The 23,399-nt window shown below is 33.5% G+C and overlaps 3 protein-coding genes across 3 annotated transcripts; 1 reads left to right on the top strand and 2 right to left on the bottom strand.

Moving 5' to 3' along the window:
• The first annotated feature begins 102 nt into the window (after window positions 1-102).
• LOC115449391 (BTB/POZ domain-containing protein 6-A) lies at window positions 103-2,251 on the top strand. The gene is made up of 2 exons (XM_030177197.2): window positions 103-337; window positions 511-2,251. The coding sequence occupies exon 2, from the start codon at window positions 511-513 to the stop codon at window positions 1,870-1,872; it is 1,362 nt and encodes a 453-aa protein (XP_030033057.2). The 5' UTR covers window positions 103-337; the 3' UTR covers window positions 1,873-2,251.
• A 67-nt stretch (window positions 2,252-2,318) lies between these two features.
• LOC115449390 (spermine oxidase) lies at window positions 2,319-4,264 on the bottom strand. Its single transcript, XM_030177195.2, has 2 exons — window positions 3,832-4,264; window positions 2,319-3,753 (listed from the first exon to the last, which is right to left on the bottom strand). Exons 1-2 carry the CDS (start codon window positions 4,116-4,118, stop codon window positions 2,451-2,453), a joined length of 1,590 nt encoding a protein of 529 aa, XP_030033055.1. The 5' UTR covers window positions 4,119-4,264; the 3' UTR covers window positions 2,319-2,450.
• A 533-nt stretch (window positions 4,265-4,797) lies between these two features.
• LOC115449403 (aromatic-L-amino-acid decarboxylase-like) lies at window positions 4,798-22,000 on the bottom strand. The gene is made up of 6 exons (XM_037441795.1): window positions 21,801-22,000; window positions 12,219-12,303; window positions 11,761-11,995; window positions 10,022-10,271; window positions 8,117-8,265; window positions 4,798-6,965 (listed from the first exon to the last, which is right to left on the bottom strand). The coding sequence occupies exons 2-6, from the start codon at window positions 12,296-12,298 to the stop codon at window positions 6,252-6,254; spliced, it is 1,428 nt and encodes a 475-aa protein (XP_037297692.1). The 5' UTR covers window positions 12,299-12,303; window positions 21,801-22,000; the 3' UTR covers window positions 4,798-6,251.
• Between the last annotated feature and the right edge of the window lie 1,399 nt (window positions 22,001-23,399).

The raw sequence follows: 23,399 nt of genomic DNA, 5'->3' as shown, positions 1-23,399 counted from the left end.
AGGATCTTGACAATTTTATACTTTAATTTATTGTTTTTTTGTACAATAACAGTTATATACATGCTAAAATTCTATTATTTGTAGAATGATTTTTTTGCTTTACGTGACGACCCTAGCGCAAATCAGATCTATGCTCAATTTTTTGTTTGTTTGCAAACAATTTGCATTGCTGTCAACATAACAGTACTTTAAACGTTAAAAATCAATTTAGTCGAAGCATTTTTTAAGTTATTCAATTTCTTCGCATTGCAGATGCTTAGCGAGATAATACTATAATTCTAAACAATAATTCGGTGCATCGCTCCGTGCTCTCAATATTCCCAAGTTCAAGTTCAAGGTTAGTTTGTATTATACCTGTATTCTAAAGATTTATATGTAGATCGTTTGTAATTACAAAGTTTTCCTTATAACAATAAACACGTGTGTATAAAGAAAGAACATGTGCTTGTAATATATTAATTAAGTACTAAGTTTTTGCGCATTATCCTAACCCAATGTCCTAAATTTCAGATGGTATATTTAGAGAATGAAAAAACGCATTTACCACATAGCAGTTTATATGATCGCGTCAAGAAGCTGCTGGTATCTTTCGAATGGAGTGATTGTGGATTTACTGTTCTTGGAAAAACTATTAAAGCTCACAAATTAATATTAGGAATAAGCAGTCCAGTATTTGAAGCTATGTTTTATGGCCCCATGTCTAAAGACGAAAATATTGAGGTCACAGATATACAGCCTGATATATTTCAACTTATGGTAAATTACATTTATACTGATAATGTAGAAATATCGAACATTGAACAAGCATTTGAATTGTTATATGCATCAAGAAAATATTTATTGGAACATTTAACAGAAATATGCATTACCTACATAAAGGCCAACTTAAGTGTTGACAATGTCATTGAAGTGTTAAATTACCCAGACTATATGCATGGCAAACAACTGATCAGTTATTCATTGAAGCTATTTGGTGTACATGCAAGTTACTTGTTACAGGAAAAAAAGAATCTTATGACCCATTTGTGTATGAAGGCTATACTTGAAACTGATCACATGAATGTTAGTGAAAAAGAACTGATCAAACATGTTTTTGAATGGTCTGCACATTTATGTGACCAGAACAGTTTACCAGCTACATTAGAGAATAGGTATAATTTATTAAAAAAATATGGAATTTTTAAACTGTTGAGATTTTCTACATTAAATCTGGATGAATTAGATGAAATTATTTGTGACAAAAATAGCCTGCTCTCGCCACCTGAGACCGAAAGTATCAGGAAACAAATAAAAGAATCATGCAATGTTAGCACCACAGAAATTGTAACACCAGTGGGATCAAGCAACATCATACCAAGAAATTCATTGACACTTCGATGGCATAGATGTTTTCGTAGCCCTTTAAGGTCTATGGCTCCCATTATAATAGATTCCAACAATTATGCCATACATTGCAGGTTAAAAGCAAGTAAATCTGTATTTATAAATTCTCTGTGTGTACCACCCAGGATGGAGCCCATAATTTATGTATTTAATAAGACAAAAGCATATTCCGAACAATTATCAGTATCAATCATGTGTGAATCTGACAACAGTATTATAAAATATACAAATTTTATGAACACAGTTGAATACTATGCTTCTGTCATTGACATAGAACTAAAGGAACCATGTTTCATTGAAAAAGATAAATGGTACAAAATAAGTTTTGTGTGGCCTCATAATAGATTACCAACATACTCATACTTTGTGGAATTTAGAGACAAATTTTTAATGTTTTATGGGGACAATGTAAAATTCGAATTTGATGACTTGCCCCTAAGTGCAGGAAATGGTGGTAGCTTCTTGGCAGGATTAAAATTTTGTTTGTAATACTTGTGCCATAGAATGCAAAACTTTTTTTTTATATAAAACAATTTATATTCTTATATAAATATATAAGGATTTCAGTTGAAATTTTTATAAAAATGTGTTGAAAATGGAACAAAAATCTATAATATGTAATGAATGATAAAAGTATACTTAATATGAATAAAATTAAAATAAAAAAAAGGTTTGGGTCTGTGATTTTAAATGACAAACTATTTAAAATGTTAATGTTATGAATATCATGATGAAAGTGGAAAATGACCAGTAAAAAGTCTCCACACATGGCTATAAACTAATATGAACACTAACACCATTTTAGTTGTTTAAGTTTATGACGTATTGTAATTTATTTCAGCAATAAATAAATTATTTATTTGCCAAATGCATTTTTACTAATATAATTACAAAATTTATATTATTTTCACAACACATAATGGTAGATCTAAAAAAGTATTTAAAATTTTATTCATCCATGTCAAAAACAAAATCTAAAATATAAACAGTAAAACTTATTTTTCACGGTGTGTGATCTACGCGTCATAATTTACAGGATTACATAAAGCGGACATAACAAGTACATGCTAACGTGGCGGACCTTCAAACTTCTTAGTCAATAATACAATGCGTTCGGCCTCACGGATGCCACTCAATCGTGCGCCGTGCACAGTTGCAAAATATCCAGGTACTGTAGCCTCGCCTGCGAATAATAATATGGGGGGCATTGGGTCGCAGGGGCCGGGGACAGGCGTACCTAGTTCGCACTGATGACTTACCGTAGAACAACAACTCATATAAGAGTACGATCCACAGAAATGCGGATCAGATGCCCAACGCGATCGAAGCATCATTTGGGGATAAGGGAGGCATGGATTACCAGTGAATCTTCGAAGTAATTGTGTTAACCCTTCAGCAACATCGTTTTCCGCCATAGACTCCATAACTGCGGCTTCTTGGCCCGAAATTTGAGCACATAACACGTGTTTGCTACCTGGCATTTCGTCGACTGAGCACACTCCTCTCGTCCAATCACATCTGCATTGTAATTCTTCAGCCGACCAAGCCATTTTTAAGCTACCCTCATGACATACCCAAAATGGCTCGGCATATTCCAAAAAAACTTTATCGCTCAATCCAAAACCTAAATTGCAAATTGCATCTAATTTGCAAACGGGAAGTGGTGGCGCAAATAATTTATCTGCCTGACATTTAAGGCATCCCAATGACATGGTTAAAATGACGTAGTCAGCAGTCATTTCTTCACCGTCACAACTTTTAACGAGAACACGACCAGCTCCTGCTTGCCCTGGACCCCAACGAACAACATTTACAGGTTTGCTGTACCTTATACAATTATCTGGCAATCCTCGCAATAATGGAGCCATAACCCCCACATAACCCAATGGTACACGTACACTTCCACCTGGAAGTTCTATATAACTGCCATATTGATCCGCACTTACGAGTGATAAATCATCACCACACCTGTTACGCAATATATTTGTAAGTCCAAACATCACCCGCGCGGCGTCGTATCTTTGATCTTCTGGGAAGTTGTGCAACTCTTGTTGTATGCGTAAACCAATAAAATTCAACAAAGTTCCATGTAATCTTTCTCCGCCTAGTCTAAACAAATTTGCAGCCTGTTGTTCAATTTGTCGAAAGGTATGATATGCTGTTATTGTAACGGGGAGATCAACCGCGCGTCCTTCACTTGTGCAAAATAAACCACGCGACGCATCCAAACGGGGTAAAGGTGTCTGTAGAAGTCTATCTTGCGATGCCAAAGTGTACACGGAATTAGGTAGACAGGCACCAGATATCCATTCTGCGCCCATTTCGATGATCGCGTCTCCAAGCCAACACGAGTGTATTCGTCCCCCAGGTCTAAAACAATAACTTACTGATCAATTATAATGAATCCAACAGTTTTTTTTATTAATAAAATAAAAAGTAAAAACAAACCTTTCTTTAGCTTCTAACACTACAAAATTCTTTATCCCACACTGAGTTAATCGGTGGGCAGCAGAAAGACCTGCCATACCGGCACCCACAATTATAACTCGTGGCTCTTGACAGTTGGGGCTGATACTGCACGAGTCAAGGATACATTGTTCTTGACCCTTGGCACTTACTGCACTGCTAAAGCTACGAAATTTTTTAGGTATTATGCCCACTTTTATCACTCTTCTTATATCTACAATCTTTAACATTCCCCGAGTACCTAGCCATATGAGTTCCATGATTAACATGTTTAAATTCCTCTTTATATATATTCCATTTAGAATTATGTGAAATTCGTGACACTCTCCAATTTTGAAAGACTTAGAAAGATTTTTGATTTGTGTGACATAAGGTAGGACATCATAGAGAAGAGATTTCTTTATTTTAAAATTTCTTTTCAGAAGTTGTAATGCCAGATTGTGGCCAGATGTTAGCATTAACTTCGTTAACCTTTTACGTGCATTAACTTAGAATATTCGTTTATATGACAACTCTATGCCTGTTGCTTACCAGTTACCTACAATCTAAGGTCCGTATTCACAAACGTTGTTTAGCTAAGAACGGAGCAATGCGGTGATAACTGATAATAAGCCTATTCTTTAGCGTTTTCGGCATGGTAGCCTTCGCAGTGCTTAGGCATAGGAGCGCTGTGATTGGCTAAAATTAAGATATAACTTTACTTCAGTTGACTATCTGACAAATAAAGTCAAAGAAAACCATGAAATTGCTGACATTATGCGTTCGAGCGCACTGTATGTCCTCATAGTATTTTTTGTGAATACGGTGTTAGATCATTTACAGGTGTAAGTATGTACAAATTACAAAACCTTTATAGCTTTTTACTAGTCTACTTAGTACTAGTCATCCTTGAAATCTACGGTTAATTTTTTTTAACGTAAGTACCAATGTTTGAAAGAAACAATATAATCTACTTTTTAAAAGCATTTATTTGTTTTAGACTCATAATATACCTATTACAATAACGCATTACATTCATCGATAGTAGTAGGTACACACATCATTTAGTTAGATGCTAGTGCTGAAGGAGGACTAATGCCCGATTTCAACAATCAATCTTTGTGTACTATTGCTTCCACTTCGTTTTTCGGTATAGGTATTTGAAATATGTCTAGAAATTCCTAGATGTGTAGATATGGAAAAAATAGTAAAAAAGGGCATAAATCTATGTACCTAACAAAATAATATTCAACAATAATAGTTTAAAAAAAATACAAAAAATACACACTTACAAATTAAGCCTTAACACGATAAATGTACGTAACAAACATAAAAATAGGTAGGTATATATTTACAAATATAGTTTAATGCTCGTTACTCGATAGGTATTTATTGTCACTCTAGTATTTAGGTACTTCTTAAAAGAAAGTACCTACGTTTGTAGATAATGATATTGTCAACATTTATTGTATCAATGTATACCGACCTAAGTAGGTTATAAGGTCTTAAGTAGGTACTTATAAAACTGTGAGCAAGTATAATTACTTACTTACATTTTCTTTACACGCGTCGATAAGCTATATTTTAAATTGAAATACGCACAGTACGTAGTAGTAGTATAATATTTTTACTGGAATGATTTTCCATAAAAAAAAATTTGTCTACACAGCAAAGAGGGTAACGTACAAGTACATACGTTCTCTCATAGTAGGGTATTTAAAATTAAGTATAACTATATAGGTACAATTCCCTCCGCGTTTATCTAAGCGGCCATATTAAGATCAGATAATATTATCGGAACTGGATTCTCCATGACCCACATTAAGAATTTTCCGAGGTTCCTACAATGAATGCTGATAACTCGCAAGAAAATTAAATTCATTTTTTAACTTACATTTAATATTACCACATTAAGTAATACCTACATAATATTATTAAGAATCTCCGATAATATATGTGTAATTTATTACAAGGCCAATAGGTAATAATTAATAGGTAATAAATAATTAAATATTGGATGCCTAATTCCATGTCACAGAGTATACAAGACTAGGAATAAAACATTCTCTATTTATAATTATAATATTGTTCACGATACTACATTATAGCACATAGTCCAGCGTTGTGACTATAGATACGGCACTTCTAATCAAGCATTCAACTACATAGCTACGAATCGAAGCGTCTCTATTCATTACCACATTACATAACATACATTTATAATCTAATAATAAATAAATATAGTTGAAACTTTAAATTATTGTGATTAATCAAGCTATTAAATACAATTATCTATAAACAACATCTGGTAACAATATAAGATCTAAAGGCCTACATCACGGAATATATTTTGTTTAATATAGGTTAGTATATTTTTGGTCCTACGCGTTGTTGAACAGATCATTTTGATCAACACCGCTCCCTTACTTTTTAAGAACATCATCAGCCGATGCTTTTATTTCTTCCCAAGATACATGCATGTCACTTTCTTCAGTGAACCGTGAACAGATTGCTAATCTAAGGAAGTATACGTCATCGACTTTAGAGGGCACTAAATGGATTTTTCCGCGGCCATTTATGCGTCTCAATAATTCTTCATTGATTTCATTAGATCCTTTGAGCCTAAAACATACAAGCCCCATAGTCACCTCTTCAAATAGCTCAAATCTTTCATCCGAAGTTAAAAGCCTTTCGAACAGGTGAGCAAATCCAATTTGTTTTCTAATGTATTTTTGAAGATTTTCTACGCCATACAGCCTCAAAACGAACCACAGTTTAAGTGACCTGAATCGTCGTCCTAAAGGAATTTGCCAGTGACGGTAGTCTGGTGCCGATCCCTGCTGTTCGTGCTTCAAGTACAGAGGGTCCACATTGAACGCGTCAACAATCCATCGCGGTTGTTTCAACCACATAGCTGAGCAATCGAAATTGACAAGCATCCATTTATGTGGGTTGAAATTGAAAGAATCAGCCTTTTCAACCCCTTTCATAAAGTGACGGTATTCGGGACAAATAAACGCAGAGCCAGCATAGGCCGCGTCCACATGCAACCATATATCGCTTGCATTACAAACATCTCCAATTTCATCTAATGCGTCAAAGGCACACGAAGAAGTGGTACCTAATGTGGCGACTACCTGAAAAATATAAAATCAAATTGTTAAGGGCCTGTTTCACAATTTCTGAGTAAATGCTACTCATCACATAAATGTATAAACCGACCAACTATATAATTCAGGATCTAATATATATAACTAAATAGTAATAAAATGAGTAGAGTATTGTCTACATTAACTGAACTCCGAGCTTCCGAACTTCGAACCCAGTCATGATTATTTTTAGCGCGATTCGGGGTTCGAACTCAAAACTTCAGCGCTTAGAAGACTTCGCCACTTCAGACGGAGTCCCCAGACCCTAGGCACCTGGAGCGGTCGCTCCGCTCTATGAAAGGACCGGTTCCTATACCTGTACATACTAGAATATAAGGCTGGTGGGGGATTTTCAATACACGACAATTGTAAGGCTTTAGAGTCTCTAGATAGATGACAACAAAGCCCATGGATGTCCATAGGCTTCGTTGTTTTCAATCAAGCTACAACTTTACGTAATTTAGATATTTAATATTAATGAGTGGATGAAGTAGATGCTTACATCTACTTCATCCCTTAGGACTTAAAGGGTAGGTATTAGATAATAAGGCACTGACTCCAAATATAAAGTAAATATAAGCAGGCCTTTTTGTTTCTTCGTTTTGGGTATACGCTAATTCTCGAAAGTTGTAAGTCCATAATTTATATAAGATTCCTGTTATTTTTAATGGTAATTTTGTCTATATTTTCGAAATATCCTTTGAGCCCTGAATATAAGTATATCTAGATAAATAACAATTTTGCTTTGTAGTAATTTTTGCAGGACGTTTATTTTTTGTCAAAAGGTTTTATTCACATTTTTCAGTTACTTATACAATAGGATCCAACAATTTAATAGAGTCATATGGATCTTTAACATAATTGGCAAAGTGAGGGTAGACTATGTACAATCTGTTTAGCCTCTAAAACCGTTGCAGCAAGATGTTTTGTTATGAAATGGTATAAACAATACATGGATATAGAAGCAATCGCGGGTCATTTTCTGTTAGTTATTGAAGAATTCCATTGTCTATGCACGCAAATCTTCATAAGATCGTTTATTATATTATACTAAAACCTTCCTTGAAATCAATAAGTTTCAGGAATTACATACGAGTCGAATACAGAACCTCCGTTATTTGAAGTCGGTTAAAACTTACATAGAAGGGAATAAGTCCATTGCGAATGTCCTCGTCGATTGCTTCACGCAGAGTGTCCCCGCGAAGGCGTCTCTTAGAATCCGGTTTCAATGATCTAAGTTTTACCCCACCAAGAAGTCCAGCCCGCTCTACTGACGAATGGGCCTGTTCTGTAAAATCACAGAAAAAGATATCATTATATATATTACATCGGTCAATAAGTCCCGAATAATTTTTTTTTTTTTGTCGTAATCGTTTTTATTTATCAAGATAGTCTCCTTCAAAGGTGATACAATCAATCCAGCGCTTCTCTAAAATTTATTTACCCTTCCTATAAAACGATTTGACTTAACCCTTCAAAATACGTTTCAGTTTCAGCGATCTCTTCTCTATTTGGGCCAATTTTTTTTCCGGAAAGCATTTTTTTCAGTTTAGCAAACAGGTAATAGAAGCTGGGAGCCAAAACTAGAGAATATGGTGGGTGAGACATCAACTCAATCTTTAATTCATGCAGTTTTGCCATTATGGCGACAGCTGTGTGACCCGACATTGTCTTGATGGAAAAGCACTGTTTTCTTTTGCATTTGAGGCCGTTTTTTCGCGATTTCATGCTTCAAACGCACCATTTTTGGCCATATAATATTCGCTATTGATCCTTTCTCCCTTCTGAAGATAGTCAATGAATATTATAACTTGCGCATCCCGAAACACGGAAGCCATAAACTTGCCAGCCGACATTTGAGTTTCTGGTCAATTTGGACGCCTTTCGTCGGTTGCAGTCTATTCAGTTGACTGCCGTTTTGACTTTGGAGTGTAGTGGTAGATCCAGATTTCATCCGTTGTCACATATTGCAAGAAAAAATCCGTTTTATTTCGTCTTAAAAGCTCCAAACAGCACTCCGAGGCTTCAACACGTTGATGCTTTTGGTCAACGGTGAGCAAACGCGGTACCCACTTTGAACAGAGCTTTCTCATGGACAAATGTTCCTACAAAATGACAAATACATTGCCTTTTGATATCTTTAGAATGTCGGCTATCTCCTGTACCATCACTTTACTATCTTCCAAAACGATTTTGTGTACTTTTTTATGTTATCTTAAATCACAACCTCAATTGGACGTCCTGAGCGTTCAGCATCATTGGCGTCTGTATGCCCACGTTTAAATTCAACAAACCAACGTTTAACTGTTGCTTTTGATGGAGCAGAGATCTCTTAACATTTAACGAGCCAAAATTTTGTTTCAACGGTATTTTTCCTATTGGAAAACAATGTTTAATCAACACTCGAAATTCTTTTTCGTCCATTGTTTTAGAGACACTCAAAGTAGCATTACTAAAATCACTGTAACTTTTTTACAAATTGTTAAAAGTTTATGAAATTTTGACATGTGTTACATAGAGGTCAGTAATTTTTGAAAATCGGTAGTATTTATCCGTTACAGCGCAATTTATATATTAGGCTCGGGACTTATTGACCGATGTGTATTTTAGAATATATTAGTTCTTAAGTAGTTAAGTAGGTGTTGGGTGTCCCTGTATAAATACTATAACATTTTAGGATAAATCGGGTAGGCATAGTGGGTCGGGCAAAGTGACGTTGGGTTTTTTATTAATTATCAGCCATTGCTCTTCTGGAATTTTTACCCGATATGGCGACACGCATCCCCTATCATATAAAGTGATGAAACACACATGATGAAAAATAGGTATCCTAGTTGCACCCCCACCCAACCCATCAGGAATAAATGCGTCATTTGTTGTGTTTGTTTGTTTTGATTAGGATACCTAGATATCTACATCCACATTGTCTTATCATAAAACAAGGAGAGCTAAGTATAGTTTGTATAGTTTTTCACAGATAATATAAAATTGTTAATGCATATTTTTTTAAGGGAAGAGGCAGAATAATGCAATATTTTACTTACGATTGCAGTAGCCTACAAGCTTGCCGAGAATGTCTGTCTCAGTCCACTCGGGGTGTTGTTCTTTGACTCTGTGCATCATACGAGATTTGGCACCAAGGAGAGCTACAAACGTGGCTTCACTTGCAGTGCCTTGGATGACACCGCCACCTTCTCCGCCAGAACGTGCTAAGAACTGGTCCGGAAGACCCAACATTTGACCGAGCCAGTCTAACATAACAACTTCAAGTTCCGTACATGCTGGGCTTGCAATCTGGAATGTTAAGTATGCTTCTGTAGGTACAGCTGTGTTAAATATTTAAAAAATAGGGACATCAAATCATTGAACCGCTGGATTTAATGACACCAAATCGTGTAACAAACAGGGCTGAAAAATTATATGAGCGATTTTTTTAATAAGTGTAGGTACTTGTATTAAATTAAATTAGGTTACTTTTGGTCTGGTGACTCATGATAAAGGTATGTAAAACCTGATCTACTTAATTCCTTCGTTGAAATTAGTAAGAAAGGTAAACAAAGAAAATTGGTTCCGTAGGTTGCTAAGCAGCCGAAATGGTTAAGAGAAAAAAAATACAAGAAAGGACAATTAACGAAGCTTGAAAGGCTTGAATACATTAATATCTAAGCGAAAATCAGTAAAGTTTTGAGTACAGCGATTGAAAGTTTTGATTAAGAAAATCCGTAACAATTAAACTGTTTACTTTTATAGTCTAATGATATTAAAATAGTTTTAGACCTATAATCCATAGGTCAAATGACACAGAAAAATATGTCGATTCCAAATATCTATACATAAATAAATTTTCTGTATAATTGTTGCTTAGATATGATTGCCTTTCAAGCTTCGATTAAAAAGGTAATAAAAGAGCTGAAGTATTTATTCTACACAATAATATCAAGTCTCACCGCAAGAGTCAATGCGGAATCTAAATAAACGAGATTTATAATAACGAGACATGTAAACTCGTTTTCCTTGTTCGCGTTTCGTTTCGCTTTTAACACTGACATTGGAGAACAAAGGCAAAAAATCTCTCAATTTACATAACAACAACACTGTGCATTACCTCTAAGCATCAGACTGCTTAGGTTAACTACCTACAGGATATCTAGCATAGAACAATAACACCTCCCTCATAACTCATTATGCCGAGGTATTGATATTTTATTGTCCATGAACCATGACTATAATTTCCATCCACCCATGGATGCAATATCAGAGATGGAAACCCACAATTCTACCACATCTACCTAACGTTATGATGACTATAATTTTTTTAAATTTGAATTACTTGCTTATTAAATCCTCTTAATGGTTTAGATTTACAATGCTAGTACGTACCTGCTTAACAGCACTAATAGACATATCTAGCCTTGTCTACAAAATTAAAATCATGCTCTACAAACTAATTACTAATTTGTACCGCAGACGAATTAGCAATGGACCGTGTGGAACTGGCCGAGTTCATCTTCCGTCAAGTTAAAAATTGTCTGTGAATAATTGTAGAAAATACCTAACATACTCTAAATTTACTAAGCTGTTATAAATGCAATACGGAGTGGATATATATGTGCGTATATAAGTATAAAAGTAAGTACATACATACAGATATTCTTTTATTCTAATTTGAAAATGTTATAAATCGTAACTGTAGCTTAGATATTAATTTATCGCATTCTATCCTCTGCTTCCAGGTAATTAGATGACTAATTTATTTAATGCAATAACTTCATTAGTAACTTACCCAGGTGAAACCGATACAAGCAATAGCGCCGCTCAACATATCCGCCACAATAGAAGGGTAAGAGTTGGCCGTCGGGAAATAGGCGTGGAAACGAGGTGATTGCCAGTGGGTGACGCCAGACATGACCACCCTTTCGATATCCGCCATCACTGCTGTCCAGGGCTCAGCTTGCTGGGGCGCCTGCTCAGGGACTAGGGGACGTAGGTACCCTGGCTTCACTGACGGCACTACTTGTCTACAGGGAATAAAAATTTTATGTAAGTGTGTTTATTATTGGGTTTGGCAAAGACAAAATTATATATTATTTGTTCTATACTCAATGAAATCTCAATGTAAGTAAATATCCATATTCAAACAAAAATTATACTTATAATAAACGTCAAATCATAAAATTTAATACACGAAACATTTGCAAACTTTTTTTCTTAAATTATATTAAGTACATGAATAATATTTACCTATCTCTAATGTTTTCCAGATACTCTGTGATGTAGTCAGTCATCGCTTTCGCGAAGTCTTTAAAGTCTCCGGGATTCATGACTTCTGCAAATAAAAAAAATCATAGTATTGTAGATAAAGTCTGGAGTACTTACTTATCTATAAAATTTTGTGTAAGTATTTAAATAGGTAATTAAAAGGCATGCTTAGTCTTTTTTTTTCTAGAAAATACAATCGGCTAATTTATTACAGTTTTTCGATGAGTTGAGAGGTCCCGAAAAAAAATGTCATAAAAATTTTACTAATATATATACAATTTTATACATCAAACTGGTTATTATTAAAGCTAGTTTATGGGATAATTTAATGACTGTCAATTCTCTCTGTTTAAGTTAAAAAATCGTTGATAACTCTACAAAAATTTAAAACCTTAGGAAAGATCGGACGTTCGCAGGATGAATTTAAACTTCGTTCTACTCTTCTAAAGCTAGTATGACGAAGCTAGTCTCAAAAAATCAAGTTGAAGTCCCGATCAGTGTTAAGAAGAGCAAAATCCATCTTTTTGGTTTGAACGCATAAAGCACAACTGTTCTTGGTCGGAGCATCAGCTGCGGTATGTAGGACAGGACAAAACGAAATGGCGTACCTCCTATGTAGGTTAAACTAAAAAAATATTTATATTTTCGTAGTATTTTGGCATTATACGATCTTACCCCTTATCCGATCTTAGCCGATTGCACCTTAAACATAACACGTACACTTAAACGCACATTTAATGCCATCCAATTAAAAAGCTGTAATTAGCATGCTCATGATAAATGAAAATAAACAGGAATGATAAGATCTATAAAAGAAATTGACATTTGTTTCTATCAATTAAGTAATATATTAATACTTATTATAAATAAACTATGAAAGAACTCAAATAACTAAAGTTGTTTGAGTATGCTTTGTGAATTATTGTTTGCTTTAGCGATGAAAAAAGATGTCGAAGGAAACTTGCATTCCTAAGTTCTCTGTAAGAATTTTTAAGGAAATGTGAAGTCTGCAAATCCGCACTGGGCCAACGTGGTGAACTTAGGGGTAATCCCTCTTAGCAGTATAGCATCCCCATGTCCAGCAGTATGACAATATAATATAATACAAGACTGATATTATATTCATGTATTAAGTTAAGAAATTATAGTACTTATAAGGTATTAAAATTAACAAAATAAAACCCTAAGTAACAAGAACTCGAATGCGTAAAGTAAATTAAATTCTAAGCAGAAAAATAAACACACAAAATCGGAATCCACAACAATAAATACAACATCTAATAAAATTGGCGTCAATCACAAACCGTAATTCAATTTTAAATGGGACTCTGACATTGTAAGACCTGAAATAAACACGATGTTATTGTCTTATAATGAACAAGTAATAACTTATTGTTATTAATGTCATTTTGCGGCGTAAGTTAGTTTAAACTAGGAGGAAGATATATATAATTAATGATCTCTACTAAATCGATACCTACAATCGTCTATACTTATTTATATGTTAATTTTTATATACTCAATAATTACACCATCGGCTTACCACTATATCGAAATAACTATAAATACAATGCTTATTCTAATACAGATGATAAACCTTTACAGGTTTATTTACATATTATTAAGTTTATTATTATTATATACAAATATAATAAAGTTGTAACGGGCTATGCACATTATAGGTATTGAAGAAAACCAATATGGGTCCTTTATTAGAGGAAGTGAACGCAAAACAACAGTTTATAGAATTTTTGTCTCTGTCTACATAGAAAGACATGTACAATACACCCATCCCGCCAAAACTACTGCATGGAATTGAATGCAGTTTTCACAGATGAATTGTTAGGGGGTCTCACCCGGGAAACGGGACTTTTTTCCGGAACAACGTATTCAGACAGTGGAGTCGCGAACAAAAGCTGGTTATTGTTATAAAATCGTAAATTTTCAATTATTACTATAAGTACATATACGTATATATATTAAAAAACTGGTGGACGCGAGAAAAAAATAAAGGATTAGGAAACGAAGAACATTTTATTTTGCCTGCTTAAAATATGTTCGTTGGCGCTTTACTATAAAACCACTCATTGATCTAAATCGACGCAGACGATGTTGTGAGCACAGCTAGTAAATAATAACATTAGGCACGCACGTTATCTTCTATGTTCGTGTAATGCATATAGGTAAATAAAGATACCGAATGTAGTGATCCGATTGAGTGGATTCTAGCCCTTAATTATATTTTAAAATATGATTTCACTACCATAGACGCAACTATAACTAAGTATTTTTAATTCATTATAAGTGGCATTTTAGATAAGAATATGACTACTTTATCTTTCGGCAAATCCCCATATCCCTGTGGCAGAGTCGTAACACATGACAAATAATTACGATTGCTCACAATAAATTTACCAACAATAATTTTCCAAGAAATATAGGTTACGTAGGTACCTTTATTACACAAATACTTATAAATTCTTAGTTACTAGTATAATAATTCCTTAGCTCCGTTGGTTCTTTTTATATATTATATACTCTCATAAGTAAAATAAGAATAGAGAAACTGGAGCTCTGGAAATAATGTTCAGACAACTGTAATTGGCACCATTACTCTAAAAGGTGTCCGTACGGATACTCGGGGTCCTTTCTCAGGGTATACCTACTTCAACAAGACACAACTTAATACAGATAATACATATACAGCGGTATGCTTAACACCCCGAAGGAAAAAAAGATTATTAAAAATAAGGGATAAATTATCAATTAACAAAAACAGCTCACAGTTAACAATGATAATAAGAATCATTTAAAACATATATTTCCCGTTGGAAAACAAAAAACATTTCATTTTTATGGAGTTGGTTAACCGATTTAACTGTTAAAAAATTTAACCTTTTTGTTTATACGTTATTCAGTAGACACCTAATGTAGACTTAGATAAGTAATCTATCGTTACCAAATTCAATGTCACCTACAACGTGGCCTGGTGGTCAAACAGATAAACGCAAGGAGGCCTGAATTAGTCCCCGTTCAATGCCGAGAGAGCGGCTCTTGCGCAACCAGCAGCCGGACAGCGAGCAAGTGGTGCGAGGTTACCAGCGGACCTCGCTGCAGTCCGCGCCGCTACTTATTGTTTTATCCAGCTAAAATATTGCTTTGTCTCACACTTAACATAAGCACACATTATACCAAATGCTATACTAATATATTATGTACAAAACTGAAGAGTTTGTTTTTTAGTTTGAACGCACTAATCTCAGGAAGTTGATTTTTTTTACTAACACTTAACAGGAAGCCACTTTACTCTTGGGTGATATAGGATACTTTATATTACCGTAATATATAAAGCAGGACCTTTAACCCGGAAAAACTTTTTTACGCGGGCGAAGTCACGAGCAAAAGCTAATGCTATATAAAGTTTCTTTTAATAATTAGCGAATGCACGCTGAGCTAAAATCGTCTTGCGCCTGGTTAGGCACTTATAAGCATATGCTACTTAAGCACATACTAAATTGTATTTATATTACATATTAGATATTTGAGATAACATACATGCGATAATCTACTAAGTATTAATATCTCATTTTATCTTTTTAGATATAAGTACCTAAAAAGATAAAATAGGATATTTTTATCAATACTTTCTTATCTGTAATATAATAATAACACATAAAACAAATCTATCCCGTACGAATAGCAATATTTTTTAATGAGCACATTGTAAATCAAATAATTAGCCATAGCTAATATTATTTATTAATAACCTTTTAAAAGTATACGCACCGTTTAATCAATTACAAATAATATAGTTAACTAGTATACGTGCCTATAAATAAATTTATTATAATAATAAGTTAAGGATAACTTTGGATCTGGTAGATAAAGTAAGTATATATTTTATCTTTATTAAAATTAAGTTCCATGAAACGTTATGATTCACTCTTGCAGCGTATCGTTTGATGGAGGGCCAAGGTGATCTAAGTCCGCACGCGATATTGTAAAAACACAGTGTTCACAGACTACAGAGACACTACAACGTTGCCGGTACTGATTATACATTCAGTACTTAATTTAAATAGTTTATTAATTTTAAAAGTAACCTCATTATTCGCATAGAAAACTAGTTTTTAAGGTCATTCTGTACTGTGACATTGACCTTGTTCCGAGTACTTTCATACAAAAAAAAAACACACTGTTACTTGTTTAATATGAGTAGTTGCGTATTATCATTAAATCTTGAAGTCGGAAGTACTTTATACGGAAGTTATGGATTTTTAATACCTTTAAGTAATTATTGTAGTCGGATAAGAACAGGTCTATGTACTTGCTAGGTACGTGACTGTACTGGAATTTTTTCTAGGTCTTGCTCTAGGTAAGCGAGGCTAATCGTGTAAATCATGACATTGTTTTCTAATAATAAGAATTACGACATCAATGTAACGTGAAATGCCTGATATAAAATCAAATTATGAAAGATAAATTAACTTTCTAAATATTAAAACAGGAAAACCCCAGCGCGATGACGTAGATCACCGAGGGGTATTTCCCTCTCCACGGGACGCGGTGTTTCTTGCGTTGGACAAGTTTAACGTCATCTGTTTTCCTCAAATTATAGAATTAAAAACATATACCGGTATTTTAACGTCAGTCATCTAATTGACGTAGAATTTCCTCAGAGAGTTGTAAAGTTTGTTTTTAGCAGGTTTGGAACAATATTTTTTATATAATTGCAGGATTTTATGTTGCACATGTTTTTTCGTAACAACTTATTATGAAAAGATACATACAAGATCATGGAAAGATACAAAAAAAGCGAAACTTAATGCCATCGTGCCTAAACGTTATATGAGACCCCCTATTTTTTATTACAATTGACCTGATTTTACTTTTACTCTTTTAAACTATACATGGTGCCGTATTTCGTTTGCGGGGGTATATCCGTCCTTTTACTATTATAAGCATTCTAATCAAGGGATATCACGTCCGAAATTACCCTAACTTTAATGCTGGTACCAACCACAATTATTCACGAAAAATTATTGATATTGGTTATAATTTCGGAGATTAGAGTGTACTAACATGAGGACAAGAGATTTTTAATTAAGATAATATGAAAGAAAGATAGAAGAAATATAAAGTAATTTTTGACGCGTAATTACTTCAGTAATACCTATATGTTACGTTGGGGATTAGTTAATAGTCGTAACTCGTACAGCGTACTAAAGTTAAAACTTTGCTTTTGTATGATTTTTGCATATAGAAAAATAATAATATTTAGATCCTATAAAATACAAACTTCTTACATCATCTCATACAATTAAGTAAAGGAATACAAAATTGAACTTTCTATAAAATTTAAGCTTTGTGATAATTCAACGGTTTGTGACTTGTAGCTTTTTCTACTCTCTTTTTGACTTGTAACGGTTTGTGCGTTATACCCATACTTTATTATAAAGTAAACTTTATAAGAACAATAAAGTTTGTGAAAATAGTTTATTTAGCATGATTTGATTCCTTTGGGCCCGTCCGTTAAATTTTGTGATGAAGATACCAAATGGCGAAACGAAAGAAACAATTCGTCTTTAAATCTGATAATTTTATTTGTCAAAAGTAATGAAAAAATATGTTGATAAGCAAAATAATGAATTCAAATTAATTTGCACTTTATTTTGACACCATGTTACTTTTTTCTACCTTTAATTTATCAGTGTACACTATTTGCACAAATAATAAGGTGGCAACCCTATTTGTAGCCTATGTGACGGTTGCGTAACAGAAATAAATTATGTCATGATATCACTAGGTCGCGAGTTTGAGAAGTAATAAGGTCAAATTAGTTTATTACATTTATTTATTTTTTTAAGTCAGGATGTCACGTAGCAATTTCTCGACATAGGTAACTCACGAGAAAACTTTCAATGACTCTACCTATATTTAAGCTACTAAGTAAATATTTGAACAATCAGTTTGCCAGTTCTTTACGATTCAATTAGGCTTGAAACTAGAAATATCTAATTTATACGTTAAAAACCATCCGACAAGCAGAAATGTACATTAACATTATGTTTATGTACAACGTGTGACAAGATATTTTATTATCAATTTACTTACCTACATGGGAAACCTGATTTCTTTTAGGTAGTATATTTCCCTAAACCTAACAAAAAGTGGAATACAAAACTACGAAGTAGGTTTAAACTGTGAAAAACATGTTCTATTAAGTATATATAAAATATACCCGATGGTTATGAACCGAAACAAAGATTTTGCCTACGTATTTTCAAGAAACGAATCAAATTAGTTAAATATTTACGCCAATTAAAACTGAAGTACTACATAGTTTATATTGTGATGATTTATGATCATAATAATTCTTATCTTTTGTAGAATACTACAAGAATACTACAGCGTTTGTTCAAAGTGGTAGAGTCACTCTGTACACATATTGACCTATTTGTCCACCGCATGAATGTTCTGGATAGTAAGTACCACTGTCTCACAGAAAACTTACATGAATTGACAGTATTCTATTTATGTCGGATGGTGCAACTGAAGTTTATAGACTCAAACACCTCCGCCCCGCCGTAAGCTCTTATCTTTTCTGCCTGCATTCGACAGCATCCACCACCAGGCCATTGACGATTTTTCTAATAACGGATGTCTATGATCGGTGGATATCAAGTTACTATAGACGGGCAGCTTGCTTGTTTTATCGATATTATTATTTACGCTAATTACAATTATCGAACGACAAAGTTTATTTTGTGATGGTTCATGATAATATTTATGATAGTAGTACCTAATTCTTACCTTTTGTAGAATACTACAAAAGATAAGAAGCTGAATAATTTTTGATCATACTATCTTTATTATATGTTGTTGTTATGCATTGAAACATATTAATTATTTACGTACCAGCAAACTTAACAATTCTCTAGAAAATCATTTTATAAAGCTTAAAGACTTCAGTATTAGCATTTATAAATGGCCTTGGAATATGTTATGTAGCAAAACAAGATTTTAAGTGCATTTTATTAGATGTATTCTGTTATGATAGATATATATAAGGTTAAAGTTTTTCAAAATGCTAGAGTCACCCTGTGGACATTTTGACTTATGAATGTGCTGATTCGCAAAGTATAGTGTGTACTACTGTCACACAGAAAACTTACGGGGATTATTAATTTTCTGTTACACTTTGTATGGTGAGTGAAATTTATAGAGCCAAAATTCTCCTCTCTGCAATAATCTCAATTCTTTTTCTATCTGCATTCGCCAACAGGGCATTCATAATTGTTTATGGTCGCCGTATATCAAGTAACATCAGATGGGCAGTCTACTTATTTTACCGATATTATAATAAATATGTACAATCTGCCAAATCATTTAAAAGTGACATGCAGCATAGGTATTTTACAAGCTTTTATTTCACTTTTAATGTTTATAATATATATATATGTATGTTTGGGTCTCGTCATGCAACTGAATTTTAATACTTAACTAAAAAATAAATTAAAATTTTATTTGTGTAGATGATACAAAATTATGTACTTAAGTTGATTTTGACAAGCAAAATCTCGCGACGAGCTTTTATCTCTACATAGTATAAAATAAAGTTTAAGATTTATTCTTTCATTTTAAAGCATAATATAATTTTGTTTCTGTAATACACTTATTCCGAGCATCGAGTATCTGTTTAATGCACAATATCCTTATTAGAAGACCCCCAAATTTGTTTTTTTTATTGACTCGACCTCATCTTCTAGTCCAGCGTATATAGCGCCGCAACGTTTATACTGTCTACTGAGGCCGTCTCTACCAAATGATCAATTGAAAAGAATTGAGAGCGATCTAAAATTTTAGAGAACGATATATATTTTGTTCTAATGCTGTTAGGACCGCTTTGAAAGTGACGAGAGGAAGTGTGGAAATTTTTGCTCCTAAGACAAAGACTAGGTATACATAAGAATCTGTTTGATCTGTTCTCTAAACTCTAGTTATAGGAACTCTACTCACTCGACTCACCTCAACCGACGTAAGAGTTCCCTCACAGCCACCGAGATGAAATTGCAGCGATAGTTACCCAACGATACCCAATAGTTAATGTCGTTTGTGATATTCACAAGTGTAAGTGCGAGATATTAGGAAGATAATCTTACACGGGGCCAAGAAAGTACTAACTCGACAGCATAATATTACAAAACATTATAACCCGTGGTAGATACCTATATCTTCAGAGATAGAAGATATAGGTATCTACCACGATAGGTGATTAATTTCATTTTTCTACATTATTTCCGTATATGAACTTCAATTGTTCCAAATCTCACAATCCTTTGAGCGCGCAATATGCTTAAAAGAAGTACAAAAATCATTTTTCCCGTATAAATATATAGATATATCGTATCAAACTGTGACTTTTATTGCTTTTATAAAAGGTATACTTTATTCAAATAAAATACCTAGATTTTATTAAATCTACTCGCTCGAAATACTGATTCTACTTTTAAGTTATTTTTTGGCGGGGGTATCTAGTTAATTATGACATAGCTTTTTAATCATTAATTTATAATTCCGGTTGGATTTTCACGCAAACATTTAATAAAATTTTGGCTTGATTTTAATTTTAACTAGGTGCCTATTAAATTAGATACAGTGCGTGGTGCAGCATACCACTCAGCTTTAAAATGACTGTCGAACGTGAATTCCCAGGTTCGACTCTCGATCATAGACAAATATTTATATGGGATCCGCAACTTGACACAAGTTATTTATTGTATCTTATGAAATCATGAAAATCACGACGTGACGGTTGATAGATAGTGATACTAATTTACTAATACTTAGATAGGTCTAAAACTGTATTGTACACCAAATATAGAAAATAAATACTAATATGAAGTTTTAAGACTACGTGCTGCAATAGACGATCTTATCGCTAAAATGCAATCCGTTTATTATATTTACTGGTTCTACTTTATTTTATTATAGTAGTACTGTACCCATACACACCGCTGTATGTAGAGTTTGAGGTTAAGTGAGTACATTTGGCATCGTTCAAGTTTCCACAAAGCAACTATTATCCGGAAATTATGAATTCTGCGTTTAAAACAGGTATTTTTCACGAAGTCTAAATTAGAAACAGGTTTAATTTACCACATATAAACTCCGTAAGCAATAATATCTATAAAAACATCATTCGCCTTTAAAATTAGAAAGGACATGAATCTTATTGGTAAGTATTATTATACTAATAATTCTAATATATTATAATACTTATATTTAGGTTTATATTGATTTAAGAAAGAACTTAATAATAAATAAAAAAAAACGATATAATGATAATTATTAATAGTTTCAATTGTTCAATGCACCAAAGTAACAAATGTGGATCTATAAGCGGATATAAATTCCAATTCAATACTGCTTCCTGGTTTAATTTTTACTGCAAATTGTTAATAATCCTTTGCATTTTAGGTAAAATCTCAATTAACCTTGTGTAATTTGTAAAATTACTTAGTTAAACTAAAAGGTCAACTAAAACTTAAAATAGAAACTTACCAAAGTTTTTGTTCAATCAGCTAATGCAAGACCTTTCTGTTGCAAATTAATCACAGCGTTTCGGTAATTAGCGCAAGTATAAATAAGATTGAAGACAGTAATGTTTATCGCACAAATGAAACACCGCGGTGCAAAATCGCGGTGCGTTCAACACACTGTCTTTGTGAGACTACGCCCGCCGCGCGGACCTTGCAACCTTTATATACCAACCACGATCGAGTGAACAGTTCGCAATATACACATAATATATACACTGTACAGACCTACGTAACTCTATTTAGAAGATTATCTGCAGCGCATAAGCCATCTAGTCGAGCGCAAATAGAAGAAATACTAATCTATGGATAGACCGACTATTATGCTCGATGCCTTAATTTTCATTTCAATCATCATTAATTTTATTTTCTTGCATGATATGAATAAACGCAAATGTCGTTATATATCGGGTAGGTCAACATATTCCTAGGTTACAATAAAAATGCTCTCTATCATATTTTTTGAAAATAGAAAACTACAAATCCATACTTCCTTCATACTTATAAGGTACTACAAATGAAGATAGTCTGGTTCCTAACAAGGCCCATCTTCTTCTCCTTTCCTAACATATATTTGGTTTATTTTTCGTATTGTAATGCAAAAACATACTGCATTTTTTGTGTAATTCTTTTAAACATACATAATAAATTGTATAATATAAATATAATATAATACAAATGTACCCATTTTTTTTTTTTTTTTTTTTCTCTCTCTCTGGCAAGGCGCGGTTTGCGCATCTGCCAATGAAATGTACCCATTAAATGCATTAATAAATTTGAAATTGGAATTCTTAAACAAAGAGGAGATATTTCAGATAAAAGTGGCCAGTTCGACATAACGCCAATTTCATATGTAAGGACCTAATTAATATGTTGCAATCGTTGTATTTTTTCATGAAACAATCCGTCTGTCTATTACGCTTTCACGGCTGGACCACTCAACCGATTTCGATGAAATTGTGTATGGATATAATTTTAGGTCCTGGGAAGGACACAGTCTACAGGAAAATATATTGCAGGACTTTTATCACAAGAAATCTTTGTCATACGGGCGATCCGCGAGCAAAAGCTAGTAATGAATAAGTGTATACGAAATCCAAGGTACCTATTCCGACATTGGTGACGATGTACCTACTTATCGATATCATCATCATCATCATCATCAGCCCGTTGCAATCCACTGCTGGATATAGGGCTCTTTCAAGATATGCCACATAGCCCGGTCTGCTGCTTTATGCTTCCAGTGTTTGCCGGCCGTCTTGTATAAATCGTCCCGCCACTGGCTAGAGGGCGTCCCACGCTACGCTTATTAATATAAGAAAAGCTTATTTAAAAAATATTGATGTCAAATGATGCTTTTCCTTCGAAGTAATCCTGCAACATTATGTAAGCGTGAACATTTAGGCAAAAGATTCTTGAATATCTACATTGTTCCCGAAATAGATTGATTTATGATATATTTATTCAGGACGAAGACTAAAGTATGATAACGAAATACCTACACAAGTAAAGTTGTACCATAATATACTTTACTTGTGATATAACATTATATACCGGTATCTTA

The sequence above is a fragment of the Manduca sexta genome, chromosome 23 (genome assembly GCF_014839805.1).
Source record: "Manduca sexta isolate Smith_Timp_Sample1 chromosome 23, JHU_Msex_v1.0, whole genome shotgun sequence".
Taxonomy (NCBI): Eukaryota; Metazoa; Arthropoda; class Insecta; order Lepidoptera; family Sphingidae; genus Manduca; species Manduca sexta.
This window is presented reverse-complemented; position numbering and strand designations above follow the sequence as displayed.